The sequence below is a fragment of the Perna viridis genome, chromosome 1 (genome assembly GCF_037379345.1).
Source record: "Perna viridis isolate PV_CMFRI_1.1 ecotype Kerala chromosome 1, ASM3737934v1, whole genome shotgun sequence".
NCBI classification, from domain to species: Eukaryota; Metazoa; Mollusca; class Bivalvia; order Mytilida; family Mytilidae; genus Perna; species Perna viridis.
Window position 1 is genome coordinate 40,865,428 of NC_142445.1, and position 22,709 is coordinate 40,888,136.

Consider the following 22,709-nt stretch of genomic DNA (forward strand, 5'->3'; position numbering starts at 1 on the left):
ACAAAATTTAACATAGGTTGAAGTGGTGGACTATGTATCGTGAAGACGTAGTTATTATTTAAAATTTAGAAACATAACTACAAAGAAAGTGATACCCTGATCTTTACCTACACGGGTTTTTCAGCTAGTTACCAAAAAAAAAAACACTCTATGGCGCAAAATTATTTCTGTGCATACGGTAATTAAACTGTGTATACAATGTATATGGAATTAGTTTTGTGTAGACGTAAATTGAGTATATACGTGTACTGAATTATTTCTGTTAATACGCAAATCGAGTTCTGTATATACGGAATTATTTATTTACGATTATACTGAAGAAAAAAACGGGTATCAAATGAAATTACTTGTTTTAAACAATGAAAGCCTTCGTTTCTTAATTACTTTCTAGTAAAGCATTTTCTCTTGTTTATTGCGAATCGTAGACGTAATAGGTCTCAGTCTTGTATTGATATTCTTGAGCGGGTGTACGTCAAAAGATGAAGGCTAATAAAATATAGTTCTTTTTTTCTGACTTTTTTTGTAAAGCTGCAGGTAATTTTGAAGTAGAATTTTAGATTTATTGAAAGATGTATCCAAATAGAAAAAAAAAATTGTGATTTTTATTTACAGAATCATCAGCAGGAAAGAGGAGGGATATCATGTTGACAAGAAGTACTGCAACACAACAATAACACCAAAGTGAAAGTAGAAACCATGTGATTTTGAGTTCAAGGTTTGCCCGTGTACCAAAGTTCGTGCCTTTTTGTTCATATTGGCCTTAAATTGAACTTTAGCATTTACTTAATCAAGCCAAAAATTCCAAAATTGGATTGAAACTTTTGAAAGAATTTTTGAATTTTTTTTAAAGAAACAACTTTAACATTACGGCCTATGGAAAAAAGAATACAAGACTGAGACCTTTAAGCGGCAGTCTTTATAAAAATCAGATAGTGGGCGAACTTACCGAACTCAGTTTTATTTCTTGATCAGAAACAGCTCCTGATCACATAATCTTATTTTTCATTTGGTTGTTGGGTTGTACATGGAAAAACGATTATACTGAATATAATTTATGAAATTGGAACCTAGTAAGATGGACATTTCAATTTAGTTGATTTTAGAGAGATGAATGTATGATTTCCTCATGCAAATATACAGATATCAATACAGAAAGGATTATCGTTAAAAATATAAAAAATATAGCATATATAGAATGAAAATCCATCGTTTGTTCAGTTGATTTTTCTACACCATGAACCACTTTACCTTTGGCAGTGTATGAATTTTATGACAAAAGGACTGGTACTTAAAACAAAATAAGATGTATGATTAAATGAACATGTTCTTTTATTTTTTAAATTTCTTATGATTACAGGCTTGTTTGAATAAGCTTAAAATCGTTTGTGTAACTTGCTGTCAAATACAAAGCAATAGTTAACCAAAGACAATCTGTGTCCGACAATCCACTTCAGATGTGTATCATGTGTTATTAAAGCAAAAGTTTCGTTTTGTAAACGTTACACTCTTCTATAACAATGTCTTGTGCCCTTTTCATAACGGCTCTAAAATGGTTGATAATCAAACTTTTGAAATAATTATGATAATAGTTTAACTTTGGTTTTTAAATTAGAAATAAAACATATTTAGTTCATCGGACTCGCAAATGGTATAAATATAACAAGTACTATCTTTAAAAAAAGATAGCCGACACAGTAAAATTTGTTCTTTTTACTTATAATTTTCTTCAGGAAATAGCGCTAGGCACGCAATTTCAATATCTTTTTTCGAACCCCGCTATGCTATCAGTATTTGGCCAATCTGGAAACAGAATTTTGATCAGGTGACTTACGTTTCCATGGAAGAGCGTCTTTAAGGTCAAAGAGTAAAAAGTGAAACTATAACGACTGTGTCGAAAAAAAAAGATTTCTCATTAAATTATGTTTTACTTCCGAAAAATAGAGATATAATGTGTATTAAAAGATAATTGGTTAAACAACGTCTGGTTTAAAACAAGCAATGACATTGTATGTCGTGTTTTTCCCTGTATATAGATAAATAATTACGCATGAAATAATTCCGTATAAAATATGTAAATTGATCTGGTGAAAACGTAAATTATTTATTTTGACCTTGATACTGGGGATATAATTCGAAGCATGTACTGAATCATCTTTTTAAGGAATTACACAATATCGAATTGTAACATTTGTTGCTTTTTATAACATATCAAACGTGAGTACTACACAGGCAAATGTGCCACACATGAGAATCATATGGTTTGCATCAAATAATTATCATAAAAATCGAGCACCATGTGACAATCATGTTTCGTTATACATATGATTATCGCATGATTATCATATGATAATCATCTAGTTTTCACAAAGATATGATAGTCATTTCTTTTAAGCCAAAATTACCATATGAGAATCATACAATAATCATATCACTATCATATGTTCAATATCATATGATTGTCATATGATTACCATATGTATATTATATGAATCGAGCACCATATGATTATCATATGTTGCACATTTGGCTGTGTAATACATGTACAAAACATATACCTTCCCTTGCATTCTCTTTCATGAGATGAATGAAACAATTTGTATATAAAAGGACTAATTGTTTCAAATAAAAAGTTTAAATATTTACTTTGATGTACCGTGAAAAAGGCAAAATACTTTAAAATATAACACTGCAATTACTTTTAGGCCATCCCATCTGTTAAGTTCTGGAGATTTTTGTTCATTATTTAAGAAACGATAATAGGGCTATTCTAATGTATTACTTAGATATAAACCCTATCGTATTAACTCTGGGGTACCAACACGAAAGAGTCTATATTGCCATTATCTAGTATGACCATTACTTGCTTTTTACTGTTTTTGCAATGGAAAAATATCATTGTTAAGCAAATAAAAACAAAACAGACCACATTTTAATCCAATGACCAGAACTACAATAAAAGGTCTTAGCTTGGAAAATGCGCTTCATTTGCGTTCGAGCATATCGCTTTTTACTGTAGCTAGTATGGAAGGTTTGTTTTCTGTTGAACCGTAAAAAATTATAACTGTTTAATATTCAACATTTTTCTGCCAAGTATAGTAAACGTTCTAGTCAATACATTAGATGGCACAGTTTTGTGTTGTTCTGGCTGTTGACCTCCTATAAAGAGCTGCATTTCACCTGAAAATGACGTAATGCATATCAAAGTAATTACATGTAATTATTCGATTGTTTGATCCTGTTATAACCTTTGATAACAGCTTCAAGTAATATTTTTTAGATTTTTTAGTTTTATCCATTTGGATTTCTGTAAAATCAGTTATCACTGTAAACCTCGAGTTGTTAAGAGTTTGTCTAAATACATCCTTCTGTCTTAATGATTGTCTGATGTATATATTCACAAAGACGCATTTTCTTCTATCTGAAGGTAAGAGAATTTGTCATTTACTCCACCTCTGAAAAAAAAACTTAACTAATCCCTGCCCACCCCCACCCCCCGGTCACTACATGAGTTATCGTTCTTTCCGGTTTTTACTCAAATGGAAATATTTTGACTGCATGTGTAGGTCACCTATGGGGTAAATTCGTTACGTAGTCATTTAGTGACCGGAGATGGAATTTACTCTGACGAGAACTAGCTACTCCTTGACCAGTACATACTATATGTAATTTGCCTTTCTTGTGAATATGCTTAGTATTATAATTACGTCTTGTTATGTTGTGTTGGTTTCAATAGTTTAATACGGCTTATGCTTATTGTTTTAAAAAAACGACTTCATTTTTTTACTTCACTTGACTTTACCATCTCGTGGCAACAAATACGTCGCGCATCTTCATCAACAAATAAACAATGTTATGTTTTTATGTACTTCTCTGTCCATGTATCTGACAAAATGTGCATACGGTGTGGCACATAAAGAAAAAGAAAGCAGAGATTTGACTGCATTGTCCAAATATAAAACCTTATTTTAAACCGACATATTTAATACTTACGAAAATTTCAGAATATCATAATCAAATTTTATCGAAGTGTTTGATTGCAGTAGCTTTGTTTTGCTTTTTTGATGTCAGAAAGGATACAAGGACCCCCCCTCCCCCCCAAAAAAAAACAAACAAACAAACAAACAAACAAAAAACAAAAAACAAAAACAAAAACAAAAACAAACAAAAACAAAAAACAAAACAAAAAACAAAAACAAAACTAAATAATAATAATAATAATAATAATAACAATAATAATAATAAAATAAAAACAAAACAAAAAAAGGAGTTCAACACGAAAACAAAACATCAACATATTCCAATTAAAGATTTTTATAAAATGACAAAAGTAAATGATATTCATATATGGTAATTTTTTTAATTTCATAAATTCAAAATTACGCAATGATAGAAAACCTCGAATCTAAGCTGGTACAGTACTTTCATTGTGCATGTAACGTATTGTTATATACACCCCAACCCAAACCCCTTTTCATGAATAAGTACCTACCAGGTTCAATAACGTATCCATGTCTATCATCCCATACAGCCATATCTTCAGGTTCAATGTACATGAGAAAGTTTGTGATTTCACCAAAATGAAGGTATAATCTCTTGAAAGAGACTAGTTGTATGTTTGGCATTGTTTGTGTAACATTAGTCCATTTGAGATAGATTTGGACCACCTGTAAGTGACAAAGTTATGGTTAAATGTATCATATTAGAAACAATTTATGTGAAGTTGAGAATGATTCACAAAATGGTCATTCATACGCAATTGTTATTATTTTTAAGACACGAACACAATTCACAGTAAATCGAAAAAAATGTTCTAATTACGACTACATACAACATTGGCAACATTTGTTTAGAAATATTGTATCAAAGGAATTTAAAAACAGCTTTTTTCTTAAATATTGTCAAATAGGAATTGCAGCGGTTTAAGATATTGTCTCTTATCGATAACAACAAAATCACAGCGATTACTACAAAGTGAATGTTTTGGAAACGCACAGCTTGAATTAATTGACGTGCAACCTGATACTACTTTTTTAAAGGAAATAGCAGGACCAGGATTTATTGTGTAAATCTAGAAGTATTTCGTGTACCTATTGAAAAAGTTTTTGCTGAAGATATCGAACCAAATATTGCGACATCAATATCGCAGAAAATCATTCTATCCGGATACTCTCACAGATAGTCCCTAAACCAGTGTGTAATAACTACCTCATCACCAGCCAGTGGGCCGTCATTGCCAAGCTCGATCCGTATTCCTAGTCGCTCCCCTGCTTGGATAGTTGGTTTCAGTAATGCATGGTAATAATGAAACTTTGAATAGGACAAGCCAAAACCATAGGGGTACAAAGGTTCTCCACTGAAATATCTATAGGTTCTTTCATTCATTGAGTAGTCTATCATTGATGGTATCTGGAAGAAATAAAAACTTAACCCAGATAACACAAAGAATATTGCATCACGTTATAGTGTAACTAACGCCTACAGCTCCATAAGAAGAAATTTGATTTTCAAATTTACGTATGGGTGTATGATTGATTGATTGATTGTTGGGGTTTAACGCCCGCTCAGAAATATTTCAGCTATATTCAGGCAATGAACATGAAATTGATGATAAAATGAACATGAAATGAAATGATGATGAAATGTAAAAAGGATGGGACACAAGGGCAACAAGATCGACAAATTTAGATTGCCACTAGAAAACGGGGGATGGGTAGGGTCGGGCAATTTTGCGCAAAGGTTCCTACTCCTATCGAATACCACAGCAGGTTTCTTCAACGTGCGAGGAACGTAGAATCTTTCCAAACACCTTGCACCACTATGGTTTGCGATCAGGTTTTCCGTATTATAGCCTGATAACCCCAGTATGTAACACGCCAGGGGTATCCCATTCCACCACCTGGGGCACACAATCCAGTCACTCTGTGCACAGAGCGCCTAGCCCCCGGCTAGGTTTCAGAGCACTATTTAGTCGCCTTTTACGACAAGCTTAGCGCTGCTGTGGTCCTATTCTCTTGACACCCGGACCTGCACGGGGCTTTATGGATGTATGCAAAATGTGCTTATATGTCAACTAAGCGATTTATGAAGTACAAAGGTGAAATGTAGAATTGTGAGGATCTATAGCAATAAGGATTCGTATTATATTTTTTCTCTTTACATTTATTAGAAATCGAACTAAGAATGTTTAAAAGTATTTTAACACTCAAAAGTACTCGGTCTAACCCATGTACATGTATCTCCAACATCGTTTATTGTATTCAAACTCAAATTCAGATATTGTAAAAGCTTGCGACCATTATATTTGTATTGATTTTGTACTTAAGTGCTACCACAGTTTAATAATAAAAAAAACTAATATCGCTGAACTCTTCGGTAATACCCGAGTAGAGTTCCTTCATAGTTAATCCTGAACTTTGTAACATATTTCGTAAAAATCAATTGTGCTACAATCAGTTTCAGACTTGAAAACAAGGTTTGAATGCAACCCCTCATAACAAAAACCTGCATTTGCAGCACATAATCACACAATTACATTGTTGAAATGAATATCCCTAAATGAAATGATAATCGAATAGAAGGAGATTTAAACTTCTATAAGACCTATGGAATTAACCCACGGGTCAATTGTGTGTAAGAAACTTGAAACTTTATCAAATGTCCGGTTACCTACCAATTCATTCAGTGTAAGACTCCTGAATATCATCACTATACAGGTATGTGCTGTAGCTTAAGGCTATTTCGTCATACATGTTTAAGTTTAAAAATAGCCAATAACTTGGTTCAGAATCAACCTAAAACATCTTGAGACACTTTGATAAAGCAGATTTACCACATGAACAAACATGGCGTCAAAACAGATGCTCGCAGTCATTTTGAAATCTATAAAACGTGCTTTGTATTCCTGATGAATGTTTTGTTAACCAAAGAACCAAATGTTTGAGATTTATACAGTAATAAAAAAAACATTCAACAAAAAAACAAAGCTTAACCAGGTTTCTCTATATGAGGGCGTCCATGCAAAAACCAGGCAGTGGATAGGACATGACAAATTTAGTTTTAAAAAATTTCATATCACAAATGCATCCTTACTCGAAGTTGATGTTGGTTTTTGATTAACTGCAGCAATTAAAGAAAAATGAGTTACATAGAAAGCATGGAAATTCATTGAAGAAGGGAGATAACTCTTTCGTTTTGTGTAAAGTTCGGTTGCTTTCTTCTAGAAGTGTATAATCATTTTTTGAGTCATCGCTTGTCGATTCAGAAAAAAAATCTTTGTACTACTGGACATATATATGATATAAAGATTACATTTGAACAAAAAAATCATTGCGATGAAATTAACCATGTGCCATAAATATCATAGGAACTGTATGGTTTCTAAATGGACAGTCGCTTAATTAAAATAAGACATGCCTTATATTCCACAGAGAGTTAAAGTAGGTCCTTTCTCGTCCTTACAAAGGAAGATAATTGGCGGGCAAATTCTTTTAAAGGGGAGATAATTGGTCGGAAAATGTTCTATAGAAATAGTTTTTTTTTCAAGAAAAGGAGTTTGGTGATCCCCAATTTTCTTTTGAAATATGAAAGAATGTCAGTTAATCGTTCTTTATATACAAATATCGCTCGTATCTACCTGTTTTTAAGCAGTACTCGAAATAGTGAAAATTCCCTACAAAGTCCATATAAAATGTAAAAAAATTCCCTTTATCAAGGCTCAAATATCTCAAAATCAAGTTGTGTGACCTATGTTTTTACATAAAAATTCTTAAGTATGTTCATTTTAGGTCAAACTAGGAAAATTTATCTACTAGACATTTTTGGTATGAACTACTTTTAAGAATGTATAACCTGTACAAAATGAACACTTACTTTAAGTGTTAAAATATATTATTGTCAAATTATTTTGAACGTTTGAAAAAAGTTATATTGTAATATAGAAATATCTACAAACACATACTTGGTATTGATATTTATACCATGTAAACGGTAGTCTCCCAGCAGGATTCGATTTATTACCAGCATTAGTTAGAACCTCAAAAATAGCCTCCCCGGTTGCTTGGGCTGGGAAGAAACACTCCATAATGGAAACAATTCTTTCCTCCGTATCCATCCATGTAATATTTACTGGTCCAGCATTAAACAACAACAGAACTATTGGCGTTGAACCTAGAAGTAATTAAATAACACTGTAACAATAAAGTTGAAAACGATAGCACTTTCCGTATCTCCGTTACACCCTTCATTTCGTGCATTATAAAGCTAGGACATTGTTGCTTCAAGAAGATAATTGAGTTGATAATTCGACTGTCTTTGTGGATATAAACCACCAAAATCCCCAAAAATTTCGTAACACTGTTTTAGCCAATCATTTGCACGATATGAGCGACGCTGACAATCAGCTGACTATTCCTATACTTGATTTATTTTTTGGTTTCGTGCTAACATATATATTCAATACTGTAAGACCCGGTTTACACTCATATGTGGTATTTGTAATTCATGACGGACTGAGGATTTTCTTAACGCCCTTGGCTATCAATAGGGGTCTCTCACGGACGGTGTAAAGAATTGAGGTGTTTATACAGTCCCCGGGCATAGTCTTGCCCGTGAATGTGGGTCATGGTGTATTTGGTGAAATTATAGGAGTCATGTGACCACGTTCATTCATTCAATTCACTAAATGCATTACCAGGTGACTTAATGTCGATCTGTTACTTAGTGATCCAATTTGTGATCTGCACCCTTATATTGTACAGCACACAGCATTTGCTGAATCTTCGACCCAGCAAAATACTTTTCGGGATAAAATCAACACTTTCAAGTGCACGTAAGACGGTTAGGTAAGTCAACTTACTGGTGCATGCCAGTCAATTGATGAGGAATCTCCAAGGCCGAAAAAAAATATAGTTATGTTTCCGATCACCAGTCTGAAATTTTGTAGGGTCGGTAGGTACGGATTTATTTGTACTTAAAACTTTTGAAATGAAATAAGTCATTATAATGACACAAAACTCAGAATACAATGACAACCAAATAAGACTAAACAACTGATAATTTTAGACTTAGTCCACGGCCATATCTCTTTTTGGGATTCGGCGCGCTTGAGATATTTTTTGGTTTGATGGCGGAGGTCAAAACAAAAAAAACATCTCAAGTGCCGAATCCCAAAAGGGATTATCCACGACCAAGAGCACACTCACATCATGTGTGTTTACAATCGATTCTAAATATAGACAACCAGTATTTCTTACTCTTTATTATTCCATCTAGGATAGAATAAAAAAAACGTCTTTTCCTGAAAGTCAATCGGCATACGTGTTAATTATCATTTTTTCAATATCACAAATAAAAACTTTTGGGTATGGGTGTCTGAAGAAGAGTCGGTATGTGACCGGGAACATTTTTAGGCCTAAATGGATGGTCTATTTATTACTCCAGCAGTGCTAGAGGTTGTCAATCAAGCTATTTTCTGACTTTGGTTGGGGTATGGAGGAACGGAATTCCAACCTGTGTTTTAAAAGCGGTTCTGAAATCGGTTTTTCTTTCAAATCTTTAATATTTTTCCAATGAAAAAATGCTCATAAAGCAGTCCAGGAGGTAGGTATAGATTCTTCAAATTGTGCTTTATTAAGAACACAAGTTGAATATGGTCCATATTTCTTCACATTGTGCTGGAGAAAAAAAAACCTGAGTACCAAGGTTAAAAAGGACCTTCCTTTTACATATCTTTTAACAGTTCATGTTCCATACACGTAGGTGTATATCATGTATGTAAACTTTTCGACGTTTAGTGGCAAAACACATGGCATTAAGGAATCTGTAAAGTTGGGGTAGTCCAATTAGCTGCCCATTACTGTAACATGAAGTTTCGGGACTCAACTTTATACATATAGAGGTTATGTGTACATAAAAGTACTGTGTACATGTAAGTGCATTCCCGAGGAGCTAGTTCCAACGCTTTTTAGTTTTGCTATATATGTATATGTCAGACTGCATGTACTGACAACTCTTAGTATGATGATTAATTTAACCATTTTTTTTTGTTTATGACTTCGTGCAAATAAAGTAAAGTTTGTACATTTTCATCACCTTCATACTTAAACATTGTACATGTAAATATTACTCTTTTTTAAGATGTTTACCACATAAAATATTTTTAATACTTAAAGTTTACTTATCATTTTTTGTTAAATTTCCGATTTATAGAAAACCGTCACATTTTGACTTTACGTTCATGTTATTGTGTGTAAATAGTTTATGAACTGTACAAGTACGACGGGTCCGTCAACTCTACATTTGTTAAATAAAGTATGTTTTATACATGTACAAAAGTACGATAAGGATAACCCGGTTAACTGGCTTTTGACATCAAAACACTTAAATACATGTATGAACACGAACAAAATCTTAACTTGACAAAGCTGTTGATTATTTTTTCAGGCTTCTGTATATTCCCGACTTGCGGACCAACATTTTGTCAACATTTATTTCCCTTTGTAGCAGGTGTTTATTCGGAACACGTAAGGTTTTCCATCCGATATCGACGATACTTTAAAAAATCTCGAAAGTCAAAAGGGAATTTTCGTTCTACTGACCCTGCCATAAATTTTCATTACCCGGGATACAAATTAAAATCATCCTTATGTAACCTACCAACAAAATGAAACACCCTGTAAATTTTAGAAACACCATTGTGTTTGTCTGCTGGGGATTCCATTTTCATTCGAGTTACCTCTATTTTCTGAACCCGAAACCCAACATCGATTAGAGAGACTTCGAAATTATACCTGCTCTTACGGGAGGTAACTCTGCAAAAATAGGATAAAATATTACTGCATCCCGAGCTCCGCAAGTAGGGAATATTTGCATGTATTTGTATTACTCAAGATTCTACCTAAGTATTATTTCTCCATTGAGAATGGTAAAATTTGATTTTCAACATTTGAGCTTTAGCATAAAAAGTGGAGAAACAGTTAAGGAAATTGAAATGAGCTCATTTTATTATGATATTGTACACATATGTGCATGCAAGTTAAAATACATTGCAAATGCAATGTTCTTTAAAAATGTTTTATAGCCATCATGATGTCAGGTGATGTTTTCCCTAGAATATTCAATAGACATTGATTTTGAATTACACAGTTACATTTACTGTATGATTATAGATGTAGACTAACACCATACACTCAATCAACAAGGCATTGATATACAACTACATGTTTGTTAAAAAAAATACTTTTGATTATTGTTGTAAAGTATTAAAAAAAAATATCAACTCTTTTTCTTTTATTTGCAGACCGACAAATATGGATGAATCGCTTTTCTGTTAAAAGGATGAGGGTTTTATTTAGTATCAAGACATTAATACTACACACGTAAAAATAACTAAGTTTTATTAAATTGAGAAGATTTACAGCATTTAATGAAATAGAGATTGTGACAGTGACAGTGTTTTGAAATGCTGAATGTACATACACGTTACGTTGGTTCTGAAACCAAATGATACTGACAGTGCCTCTAGATATATTTTGTACAGCTGCCAAACAAGTACTATAGCATACAGTTTTGTCCAAGGAAACATTTTTCTGGCTACAAATGTATACAACCATTTAGAAGTTGATTAAAATTGTTTGATACAAGATTTAGTTGAAACATTGATTTCGAAGCGTTGACAGTGAGCCAGTATCGATGGATTCAGCGGTAAAGTCCTTTATATACCGGTATTGTAATTTTGTTTCAAAAGAATTTCGAATGTTATCTATTGAGTACATGACTGTAAGTGGGAATTTTTTTCCATTATGCAGTTTTATTCTCTTTTCCTATAGAACTGTTTAAATAGGACTATTGTAAAAACAAAGACCTTGTAGATGTAAATTCTTAGCAAATCACACACTACTAAGTTGTTCTTAATGAAGAGTAATTGACAGGCTTTTCAGTGAATTGAAAACGGAGCATTCCCAAACCCCGAATTTGCCTATATATATGTATATATATAATTTCTAATATGACGTCTTCATATCGTCAAACAGTATATATCGGTACAACTACGCCTTTAGCACCTGCGCACTGTATCTTTTCTTTCGCTGTCATTTCGAGTCAAAACACTCATTTAAAACGTTTACGCGATGATTTCACGGCTGAGAGGTCATCTAATTGAAACCAATTATTTAAATACACACATTTAACACATACGATGACATAAATATACAAATTTAATCCAACTTCCAAACGGGGGAGGTTAAGCGGAACAGTCGTTATTATGGCTACGCCTAGGGAAATTTTTGTCACAAAAATTACCGTATTTGTCATATTAAAAAAGAAATAAGCCCTTCCAGGGGTAGATTTGTACTCATTTTAACGTAGGTTTGGCATTTATATTCTCACTTACCACCTCGCTGTCGCTCGGTGTTAAATAATCGAATATAAATGCCGTACCCATGTTAAAATGTGTACAAATCTACCTCCTCCACGAATTATTTCTTAAATAATAGTGTCACCGCAAAACATTGTATATTGGTGTGGTGCATGTATCAGTCGTATATTCCACCGATCTCCGATTGCTCCTCAAGAGGTCTTTGACCGATAGAGGGCGCTGTATTATTCGATTTACAATTGATCTACAATATTTGACTGAAAAAGGAACGCACAAAGATAATAGGTCCGCTGAAGGGTGAACACAAGTCACCTACTAAATAGTCCTCACGCATAGTAATTTTACAAAGCATTAAAATATACTAACTTGATATAGGGTGATCAGGAGTAACCAAAGGGAAAACACTGATATAGGGTGTCAAGGAGTTACTACAATGAACATGTTGATACAGGGTAACCAGGAGTAACCAAATGGAATATATTGATATAGGGGTGACCAGGAGTAACCAAATGGAGTAAATTGATATAGGGTGACCAGGAGTAAGCAAAGGGAAAACATTTAGAAATATTTATATAGGGTCACCAGGAGTAACTCGAGTGGATATGTTTATATTGGGTGACCAAGAGTAACCACTGGGGATAGGATTGTATAGAGTGACCAGGAGTAACTAAAAGGGATATTTTGATATAGGATGACCAGGAGTAACCAAAGGGAATACACTGATATAGGATGACTAATGGTTACTGAAGAGGGTAGGTTGTTATAGGGTGACCAGGAGTAATCAAAGGGAATAGGTTTGTTTGTGATGATTTCATACTTTCACTTTCAAACGGATGTGCAAAAGGAACAGGAAGCGGAACAATAAGTACAGAAAGGTTAATCTATACACTGAATTTGTGTGGGAAAACATCTTAAAGACAAAATAATTGATCTACGATTGGCCTATAAATGATAAATTTGAGCATGTTTCAAATCTAAATAAAATGTCGATTAATTCTTCATCAATGTTGACTTTATCTTAATTTAATAATTTAGATTCAGAATACAAACTCGATGACCTAACAGAAATCTTACTAACAAAATATATCTAAACGGAAATCAGAACAATTCACATTACAGATTACACAATATCGGTTTTCCTAATTGAATAAAGCACATAGTTTCCGCGAATTTCAAATCAATGACTTACTTACTACTTGGTTGTATTTGATTTTTGATAGACATTAAAATCTTTTATCAAAATAGAATGGAATATTTATACTCAACACGATATCTTGAGCTTATGTGAACTGAAAATTATTTACCTATTTACCTGAAGGGGGAAAAGTTTCTAAAAACATGTAAAAAAAGTTTACATCTTCACTGGGCTGTTCAGTTATAGTGCAGTTAAATGAAACCATAACTTATTTTACCAACACATCAGGTATGTTTTCTTTGTTTTTGACGGTGCAAATTACCCTGACAAAGAGTAATCAAGGGAACCAAAATTCTAGCGGAAACCAAAAGAATGTAATCCAGGGACAAAGACCAGACATGGAAAAACAGATAAATACAACAAAGAAACAAAAGTAACTGAGGAACTCGGAATCCACAAAAAAACTGGGGGCATGGACTAGATGCACCGGTAGGGTGAGCGTCCTCTGTTTTTCAAGAAACACCCGCCGAGCTGCTCATAAAAAGGCAAGTCCGGGTTAGACAAAAAAGGAAAAGAAAACTATTACAAATTCATGTCTTACCATTTTTCACAAACCGCTTTTTTTATTGAGACTGGTTCTTATATCTTACCAGAGTATGCTATTGCGTCTTTAACAATTTGTGACTGGTTTCCAGGTAGATCCATGGATCTTCTATCATTGTCCTCACTTTCTATTTCTTGGCCTAGAACAATACAGCAGGTTCATCATAGTTTATAAATATGGTTGAAATTACATCTTTAACTAGCTACACGACAACAACAGACTTTGATGACATCCATGAAATAGAGTTTATAAGTCTCATTCTAGTTTCCTAAACATTTTTCATTCGTAGAATGCAGTGAAACCCGTAGACTGATCCACATTGAGCTGTTGACTGATTTCCGGTATCTCCAAACGCTGCACTACAGTATAAAATCTTCTATTTATTGCTTTTCTCAACACTTTATCTTGTAGAAATATATATTTATATTTTTAATTCGTTAAATCAAGTAACGAGACTTATATACCCGATTACATGCTTACGTACAGTCTTCAAGAACCAGAATATGAAAACGATTGATGACAAGTTTTTTGTTTGTTGTTTGTTGGGGTTTAACGTCCGAGCAGCAATATTTCAGCTATATTCAGACGATGGACATGAAATTGATGATAAAATGAACATGAAATGATAATGAAATGAAAAAGGGATGGGACACAAGGACAATTGGGTCGACAAATATTGATTGCCACTGGAAATAGGGAGAGGTGGGTAGGGTCGGGCAATATAGCCTCCTGTGGCGGAGCCCTATGGTTCCTACTCCGGGAGAATACCACAGTAGGGTTCTTTAACGTGCGAGGAACATGGCATCTTTCCCAACACGGTGCACCATTATGGTTTGCGGTCAGGTTTTCCATATTATAGCCTGACAACCCCAGCATGTAACACGCCAGGGGTACCCCATTCCACCACCTGGGGCACACATCCCAGTTGCTCTGTGGGTAGAGCGCCCTAGCCCCCGGCTAGGGTTCTGAGCACTATTTAGACGCCTTTTACGACAAGCTTAGCGCTGCTGCAGGCCTATTCTTTTAACACCCGGACCTGCACGGGGCGATTGATAACAAAATCGGCGGTTTATTAGTTCGTCGTGTTTAGGTTAAAATCTAAAATGAAAACACGTATACTTTAATTTACAAAACACAAAATTGAAGACACCGCCATTAGAACATACGCGTGTAGTTATACATTCTTTAGTATCAATATCATTATCAGCTTTCAATCTGTCGTTATTAAAAAAAATAGTCTGAACTTCGTCGAAAGCATAAAATAGGTTGAACTGACAGAAACAATATTTACAGTTGTTTTAAATGCTATACCTGTTCCTAAGCATATAAAAATAGCTTCGGCATTTTCCACAGCTGTCTTGACTTTTAAACTATTGTAATGAATACATCTATTGTCAAGGCAACCAGGTTCAAAGGTTGTTGCATCTGCAATCCGCTTCAAACCATTTAATGGAGTCGTTGTATATATTGGCATTATATCTGGGTTATAATTTCCAAACTGTTGCTGTACATTATCTGCCATCGGACCAATCACCTGAAAAGGAAACCCATATTAGTTTACTTAATTTAAAATTATATTTAAAGTCAATGGATTGCGAGCAACAAACTTATCAGGAATGTGATTTATAGATTTATACAGAGCATGCACGATTTGACTATAATTCCTCGTTTATACAATACGATATAACTATCCACTTTCCTTGGATCTCCCAGAATGGAGTTCAAAAGTTGTTGTAGATGTCCCTTCGTTTGAAATAAAGGAGTGCCCTCCAGAAAAGAAAAACAAAACAAAAAAGCCATTAAATCATTTTATCGTCCTCTGCAATTTAAGGGATTTTATGTCCCCTTTTAACAAATTGCAAAGGCCATGTCGGTAAAAGTCATTGAACCATGGCCCAGAATTCCCTCTAATCTTGATCATTGCTTTCTATACCAAATAAATATACCTACAGCTATTTTCCTGTACTTTTTCGTCAGGGGAAGGAACTCTTTGTTATTCTTCAGTAACACAAATGATTTCTTTGCTGCGTCTAGAGCTATTTGCCTATGATCCTGACTTTGTACGAATGACGTGTCCAGATATGAATACGGGTTCATTTCAGGAGGGTCAAATTCTCCAAGTTTCATTCTTGTGTAGAACAAAGGTGCTACAGACTTTAGCATTGTCTCTTTTGTCAATTTTCCAGTTTTGACTGCATCCACTACAGGTTATGAAGTAAAACATGTATTCAGTTTAAGAAATTCCGCAATCATGATAATTTCATCACTTTGAAATTTCTTTTTTAGGTTTTCATGTGGAGTTTTCTGATAAGTTCAGTTAATCATGAACAACTCAAGGTCGGACATTGATATTTAGTGTATAGTTGCATTAGCACAAAAAAAACTATAATACACTTTCATATCTGTTTAAGAGACTGTCCATATATTACACACACACACGCATATATATATATATATATATATATATATATATATATATATATATATATATATATATATCCTAACTGGCCCAGTAGTCTAGGGCGCTGGTCTTAGTGCAGGCGGTGTTGCATAGATGTCACAGTGGTACGAGTTCGAGTTCCGCGGAGGGAATGACCAAAAATTTGAGTTCTAACATCGTTTGGAATTTTTCAGACCCCTTTATATATACTTGTATATATATAATTATATAGAAAGGTCTGAAAAATTCGTCACATTTTGAGACTTTTGTATAATATTGATTTGTTGTGACATGCATCATTAATTTGATCCTCTATCCTACATAATAACACCTAAATGAAATGTCCCGTACTACCATACATCGTGTACTAAGTTACAGCCCTAGGTTAATCCTACGAGGAGGAATGACCCGGACAGCGAAAGCTATATTTTTATAGCCTAGCTGGCCAAGTGGTCTAGGGCGATGGACTTTGTGCAGGCGGTGTTGCCAAAGATGCCACATCGTTGGGAATTTTTCAGACCTTTCTATACGTTTACATATCTTCCTTGTATCATTTGATCCGATGGAGCAATGTAGCGAATAGAATCGTCACATTCTGAGACGTTTGTATATATATATATATATATATATATATATATATATATATATATATACACAACGTCTCGGAATTCATGAATAAATGAACTTCGGTGCTTTCTATCTAATTTACTTCTCATTAACCGTTGCATTTAATCAAAGACCTACCTTCAACTTTGAGAAAGGTTGCATTTGCGAAATGAAATAGATTAATATTTTTTCAACAAATTTTGTCGTGCCACTCACTGCCTGGTTTTTGCGTGCATGGATGCCCTTCTTAATGCATATGCACCCGCATTTGAATAATTGCAACCTTGTGTAACAGGTGAGACATATTGTTTTCATGTGGTATATTTAATCTAAAAGCTAAATAGGTTTTTTTTCAAAGACTCAGAATGACATATCTTATTTAATTAACTTGTACATTGATTCAAATGCAAAATTGTTTAATTGGGAAATGCAATCACTTACACATAGAAAAGTATATCGGCTTCTCTAGATTTGTAGAAAGTTCAAGATTACAACCAGCATTTACACACAGAGCTACAGTATCTATGGAGTTGTTTGTGAAATGGTGGTAGTCTATGATGTTTTCTACAGCAGCTTGGTCACTTATAACATATCCAGTAAAACCAAGTTCTGTACGTAGAATATCAGTCAGTAGCTTTTTATTTCCACAAGCTGGTACACCATTTATTCTTTAAAGTGAAATGAAAAGAATATATAGTTTGTTTAGATATTCGATGAAAAAACTTCATTTTTCAAATTATAATCATGAAGACATGTCCATGTGTAATAATTTGGCAAATTATCTCACAAGATCAAGGTGTTTTCGAATTGGTTTTGGTTGATCTAAATAAGTATATACCATAATTATGATAATTATGTGAAAATAATCTTGAACACGCAAACCATGTTATCCCCAAAAATTTAGAATAATTTCGTCTTGTGATGATTAAAAGTATCCTTTTCGTAAGAAGAGACTGTAAATATTCTTCAGTACACATATAATTGAATAATTGAGATCGACAAAAAAGATGTCTCTAGAATTAACCAACCCATTGAAATTGCACGATGTAAAAAGGCATTTTTTTTCTTCAGAAGTGAATGTACATTTTCTTCAGTATACATTGTTGAATAACTGAGGTTCACTTGGTTAAAAGATGTCTCTAGAATTTACTAACCTATTGAAGCTACACATGACACTGTAGGTTCCAGCTTGTACGCATTTCTTAAAAGCCGGAAGAAAAGTCAGTCTCCAATCTCGGTCGGAAACCTAATAAAAGTGAAAATGCAACATACAGTATAAAGACTTAATATCCGATTGCTTTTTTGTTAAGATGTCTAAGAAATTATATTCTTTGCTAAATTACATTGTAATGCTTGGTTTAAGTCAACTAGTCATTAATTGTTGGTTCTGATCGTTGCGAATAAAACATCCGTATACTTCAGGTTTTTTTCGTGATTTGGTGCCAGAATATACATGTACATTTATAACGTATATTCGGGAAAGAAGTTGTGCTAGTTTTGCAAAGTTTTTATTTATAAGTTGCAGTTACAAGAAAATTATTACCTTTGCATCAAAAGAAAATCTAGATACAGGAATATTTTCTGGTCCACCGTGTACATCGAAATGTTTGCAGCCAGCATTGGTTCTGACATAGCGAGGATTAGCTCCTTGTAGTCCTTTCACGAAACTGTAGGCCAGAGTTCCAGTAAGAAATGGATCCTCGCCATAGGTCTCCTGAGTATAACAGTAAAATAGTTTGCACTAAATTGAGTTGTTAAAATAAAGCCAAAAATAAAATGTTTACTAAAAGTAAAAATGAGGAAATGGTAAACAAGGTAGCAAGTCTTGATAAACCATGTACATGTAGCAACACAAGAATAAAACAAATCATTAAAACGTTTTTAAAGAGGATAGTACATATGCATCCCTAGTACATTTATTTTGCTAATTTCAGAAAGACTAATAAAGGAAGCCAAGATTCTAGCGGAAATCAGTAGAATGTAATCTAGAGACAAAGACCAGACATGGAAAACAGACTCACACAACAAAGAACATAAACCAACCAAAATAGTACATACAAAGTAACAAAAGTAAATGAGAAACTCGGACTTCACTAAAAACTTGGAACATGTAGCTGGTGCACCGGTAAGGTAAGCGTCCTCTGTTTTTCTAGAAACACCTACCGAATTGCTCATAAAAAGTTTAGGGTAGACGAAAGAGGGAAGGAAAACTATGACACGTTGAACAAATTATTTGTCACGGTGCAGATGGATACACGGGTAACAATACATGAGTTCGTGATGACGACCATAAAACTTCTGTAGCGATGACTTCAATCTTGTAATAACATAACCCTGTTCCAGAAGCCTCATTGTAAGAAGTCAAGCGCACGGTAAGCTCTGGCATAACGTATGAGCTGTGATATGAAAACTCCATACGCAGGTGGCAAAGTAATGTTGCCAGATGGAAGGAAAGTTGATAATACGGACTGAAAAGTCATCGCGTTTGTCGTATAGTTTGGTCAATAGTTTCCTTTACCATCGATCTCTAAGTGTAGGTAAAGATATGAGGCTGACTTCACGGTGTCTGTAGTATCCTTTGTCTAAAGCTCCTTTGGGTAGATGCTTTGGGGCAGAAATCACAGCATTATTGTGTGTCAGCAATTTGTTATTTTACAAGTAGTTTATTACATGTAAACGATTTAAAAAGAATGAAGCATTTTTTTCTAATAAGCATTGGGCCGCGTGTTTGTAATTCCTTTTTTAACAAAACCTTTAAAGCTAATTTCTGAGCATGTTCTGTCAAAACTTATGCGAGGTCAAATTTGGTAAAACACTTTTATAGTTTGTGTTGTATTTACCTCGCGGTAGTACTGACTTAGTCTACGAAGAAAAATAGCACAGAAGGGCCTATTCTACAAATTAACATATTGTTTATGCTATCCATTCACTCAAATGAATGAAATTGTCCGACACACCTGGTTCCTTCCCCAAAGAGGATGTCGCATGATGTTCACCACTGGACTGAAACAGCTGATTCCTTTGTGGTCCCCGTACTCATTGTTTTCCTTGAAATAGTTGTACTTTGCTCTGACTTCAATACTAGTTGCCTCGGCGACTTTATGGATAATATCAGTACTGTGGGAAGACGTATGGACATATTTTAAGTACACGTTCACCTAAATAGTTACATGTAGAACGTAAGCAGACGTTTGTTCAACTTCTCAACAATGTAGATCCACCAAGTAAGCTCCGTCAGTCACATGAGAACCAATGGAACTAATGAATTTAAGGAGGTTAGGATCAAGGTGGAAGAAAAATGGCTGATCAAAATGATAAGTGTAAATAATGGCGGCAAACATTTCAATGGAACTCATCTAAACTGCTTTTGGTAAATACCATTAATTTCACAACCAAAGATGTAAATCTTGTGTGTTTTTTTTCATCTGTAATGCGACTTCCTGAAAAAAGTCGGCTCATATGTAAATCTTTTTTTACCACATGATTCTTAGTTGAATTTGTATTTTTATACAAATGTATTCAGACCAGTACGCAATCAGGTAAATTTCAACAGTCCAAGATAATGTTTACGGAGGTGGTCGATCATGTTATTTTTGAAGATGATGAAATTATTAGATGTTACAAGAAGTGCCATAAATATTAGCCCAACTAAGAAACATCTGTTACTATCATTGTAAAACGACTATAAAGTGCATATATGCGACTTTTATTTTAGCGTCACATCGAATAAGAGCATGGAATCGTATGAACTGTGATATAGTTGCGGTAATTTCATCTTAATCATAAATATTTTACCTCCATGAGGCTGCTAGTCCTAAAGCTTGTGGGAAGGATGTTGCGTTTCCCGAGTTTCCATCACCACGCAGGCATTCTGTATTCCAACTCCAAGGATCGATGCCAAGTCGTCGTATCCCTGGAGACGGACCTCCCTTGGGCCCAGACCCTCCTTTGCTCATCTGAATCATAACCTCCTCCATAGTGAGGCGACTGATGAGGTCGTTCACTCTTTCCTCCCATGATAAGGATGTGTTTCGAAACGGAAAGACCGTAGAATTATATCCCTTGAAACATTGAAAAAGAAAGAAAGTGAATACTACCTGAATTATACCATCCATACCTGTGTAACAATCACATGAATTGTTTTGATACTTTACATTCTATTTTCATAAAAAACCGAATACACTTTAGTATGTTCTTACATATTAATACAATAAATCATATTGTTTAATTGTATGACCTTTTTTTTTGTTATGTGACAATTGATGTCAATCAAAACTTTAGGATATGTTCGGTACAGGATTTGAATAACCACAAAATTTGTGACATTGAATATACTGTTCGTCGTGAAAACTTTGCTCCGGATTCAGATTTTCAACTTGGTTTATGAAGAAAAAGGCTCAAGTCCTCCCGTTTTTTTGTTTTTGTTTTTTTTTGGAGGATGGAAATGGATGAATTGAAAGAAAACCATTGAAGCGTGACGATTTACGACCCTCTTTAATTTGGTTAGTCAGCGCGCCCTCCCGTTTTTCAGGGATAAATGGTTGAAATGAAAGAAAACCATTGTAACGATATGCATTCAGTCAGCGCACCCTCCCCATCTTCAATCCCTGTGTCAGACACTGGAACAGACAAGCTTGGTTTATACTCTCCTGTTTACCTAGCGCCATGCGAGGCATGTCACATAACACAAGTATCCATTATCTTATAGCGATTTTATTGCATTATCCAGACATTTGTACCTCATAACCTCCAGAAATTACAGACAAAGTATTTGTTAAGTTTGCCTTTTTAAGATATTGTTAGGCCATTAGTTGAAATGTGCTATGGAAAAATGGCGGAAAATTTTTCCGCACATTTTTCCTATATGAATAAGCAGTAAAAATATGTAAGTAACAGCTAGATGCTTCGGGATAAATTTAAATTGCTTTTCAATTGTTCTCCAGATGTATTGAATATGTTTGAGGTAAAAAAAAAAGACCAAATTGAGATTTTTACACAGAATGGTATTTAAATCTTTGATCGCATCCAGCTGAATACAGTTAAATCAAAGAATATGATGATTAACAACAAACAAGTTTCTTTCTAAATTTTCGTTTCGTTTTGTTTTCTTCGTTTGTTTGTTTGTTTCGTTTTCGTTTTTTTTCTGTTTCTTTTTCTTGTCTTTTACCAATTACGTGCAAGTGCATCGCGAGCTTTTCGTAACCAGGGCGGACCCTGGATTTCAGGTGAGGGGAGTAAATAGAATTAGATGCCAAGCGATGCACATCAAGAATAAAAATGGTGATAGAATTTGAGAAAAATCAAGATATCCTATTTTTTCCCAATTTGACGGAAAGCCAAAACCGTTTCGTATATTGAATATGATTAATTTTCGGCTGCAACATATGTTCAGTAGTTTCGTCTTTAGACTCACACATTACGTAATTAAGTTTGTAAAAAAGACGAATACTAATGATGCATATATTTATTAATTATTTAAATTAAATATTATTTTAATTTGTACATGCATTATATTTAACGGACTGTTAAATCCTTTATTATATAGATGTAT

The 22,709-nt window shown here is 34.1% G+C and overlaps 1 protein-coding gene and 1 long non-coding RNA gene across 2 annotated transcripts in view; one reads left to right on the plus strand and one right to left on the minus strand.

Moving 5' to 3' along the window:
* Positions 1-11,651, plus strand: part of LOC148628770 (uncharacterized) — a 35,202-nt gene extending 23,551 nt beyond the window's left edge. The window contains exons 2-3 of the long non-coding RNA XR_015924427.1: positions 613-733; positions 11,297-11,651. This is a non-coding gene — a long non-coding RNA (uncharacterized LOC148628770). The remainder of the gene's footprint in view (positions 1-612; positions 734-11,296) is intronic.
* Positions 2,915-21,317, minus strand: LOC148628772 (uncharacterized). The gene is made up of 12 exons (XM_088594045.1): positions 20,954-21,317; positions 20,116-20,275; positions 18,702-18,872; positions 18,313-18,404; positions 17,600-17,826; positions 16,063-16,313; positions 15,424-15,646; positions 14,159-14,251; positions 7,958-8,166; positions 5,206-5,406; positions 4,490-4,664; positions 2,915-3,177 (listed from the first exon to the last, which is right to left on the minus strand). Exons 1-12 carry the CDS (start codon positions 21,271-21,273, stop codon positions 3,056-3,058), a joined length of 2,244 nt encoding a protein of 747 aa, XP_088450171.1. The 5' UTR covers positions 21,274-21,317; the 3' UTR covers positions 2,915-3,055.
* Positions 21,318-22,709: the final 1,392 nt, after the last annotated feature.

Coding starts and splice junctions, on each gene's coding strand:
- LOC148628772 (XM_088594045.1), bottom strand. CDS start 21,273: ATGGATGGTATAATTCAGGTAGTATTCACTTTCTTTCTTTTTCAATGT. Junction 17,827..18,312: donor GTCATGTGTAGCTTCAATAG/GTTAGTAAATTC, acceptor TTCACTTTAAAG/AATAAATGGTGTACCAGCTT. Junction 4,665..5,205: donor GCCCACTGGCTGGTGATGAG/GTAGTTATTACA, acceptor TGTCACTTACAG/GTGGTCCAAATCTATCTCAA.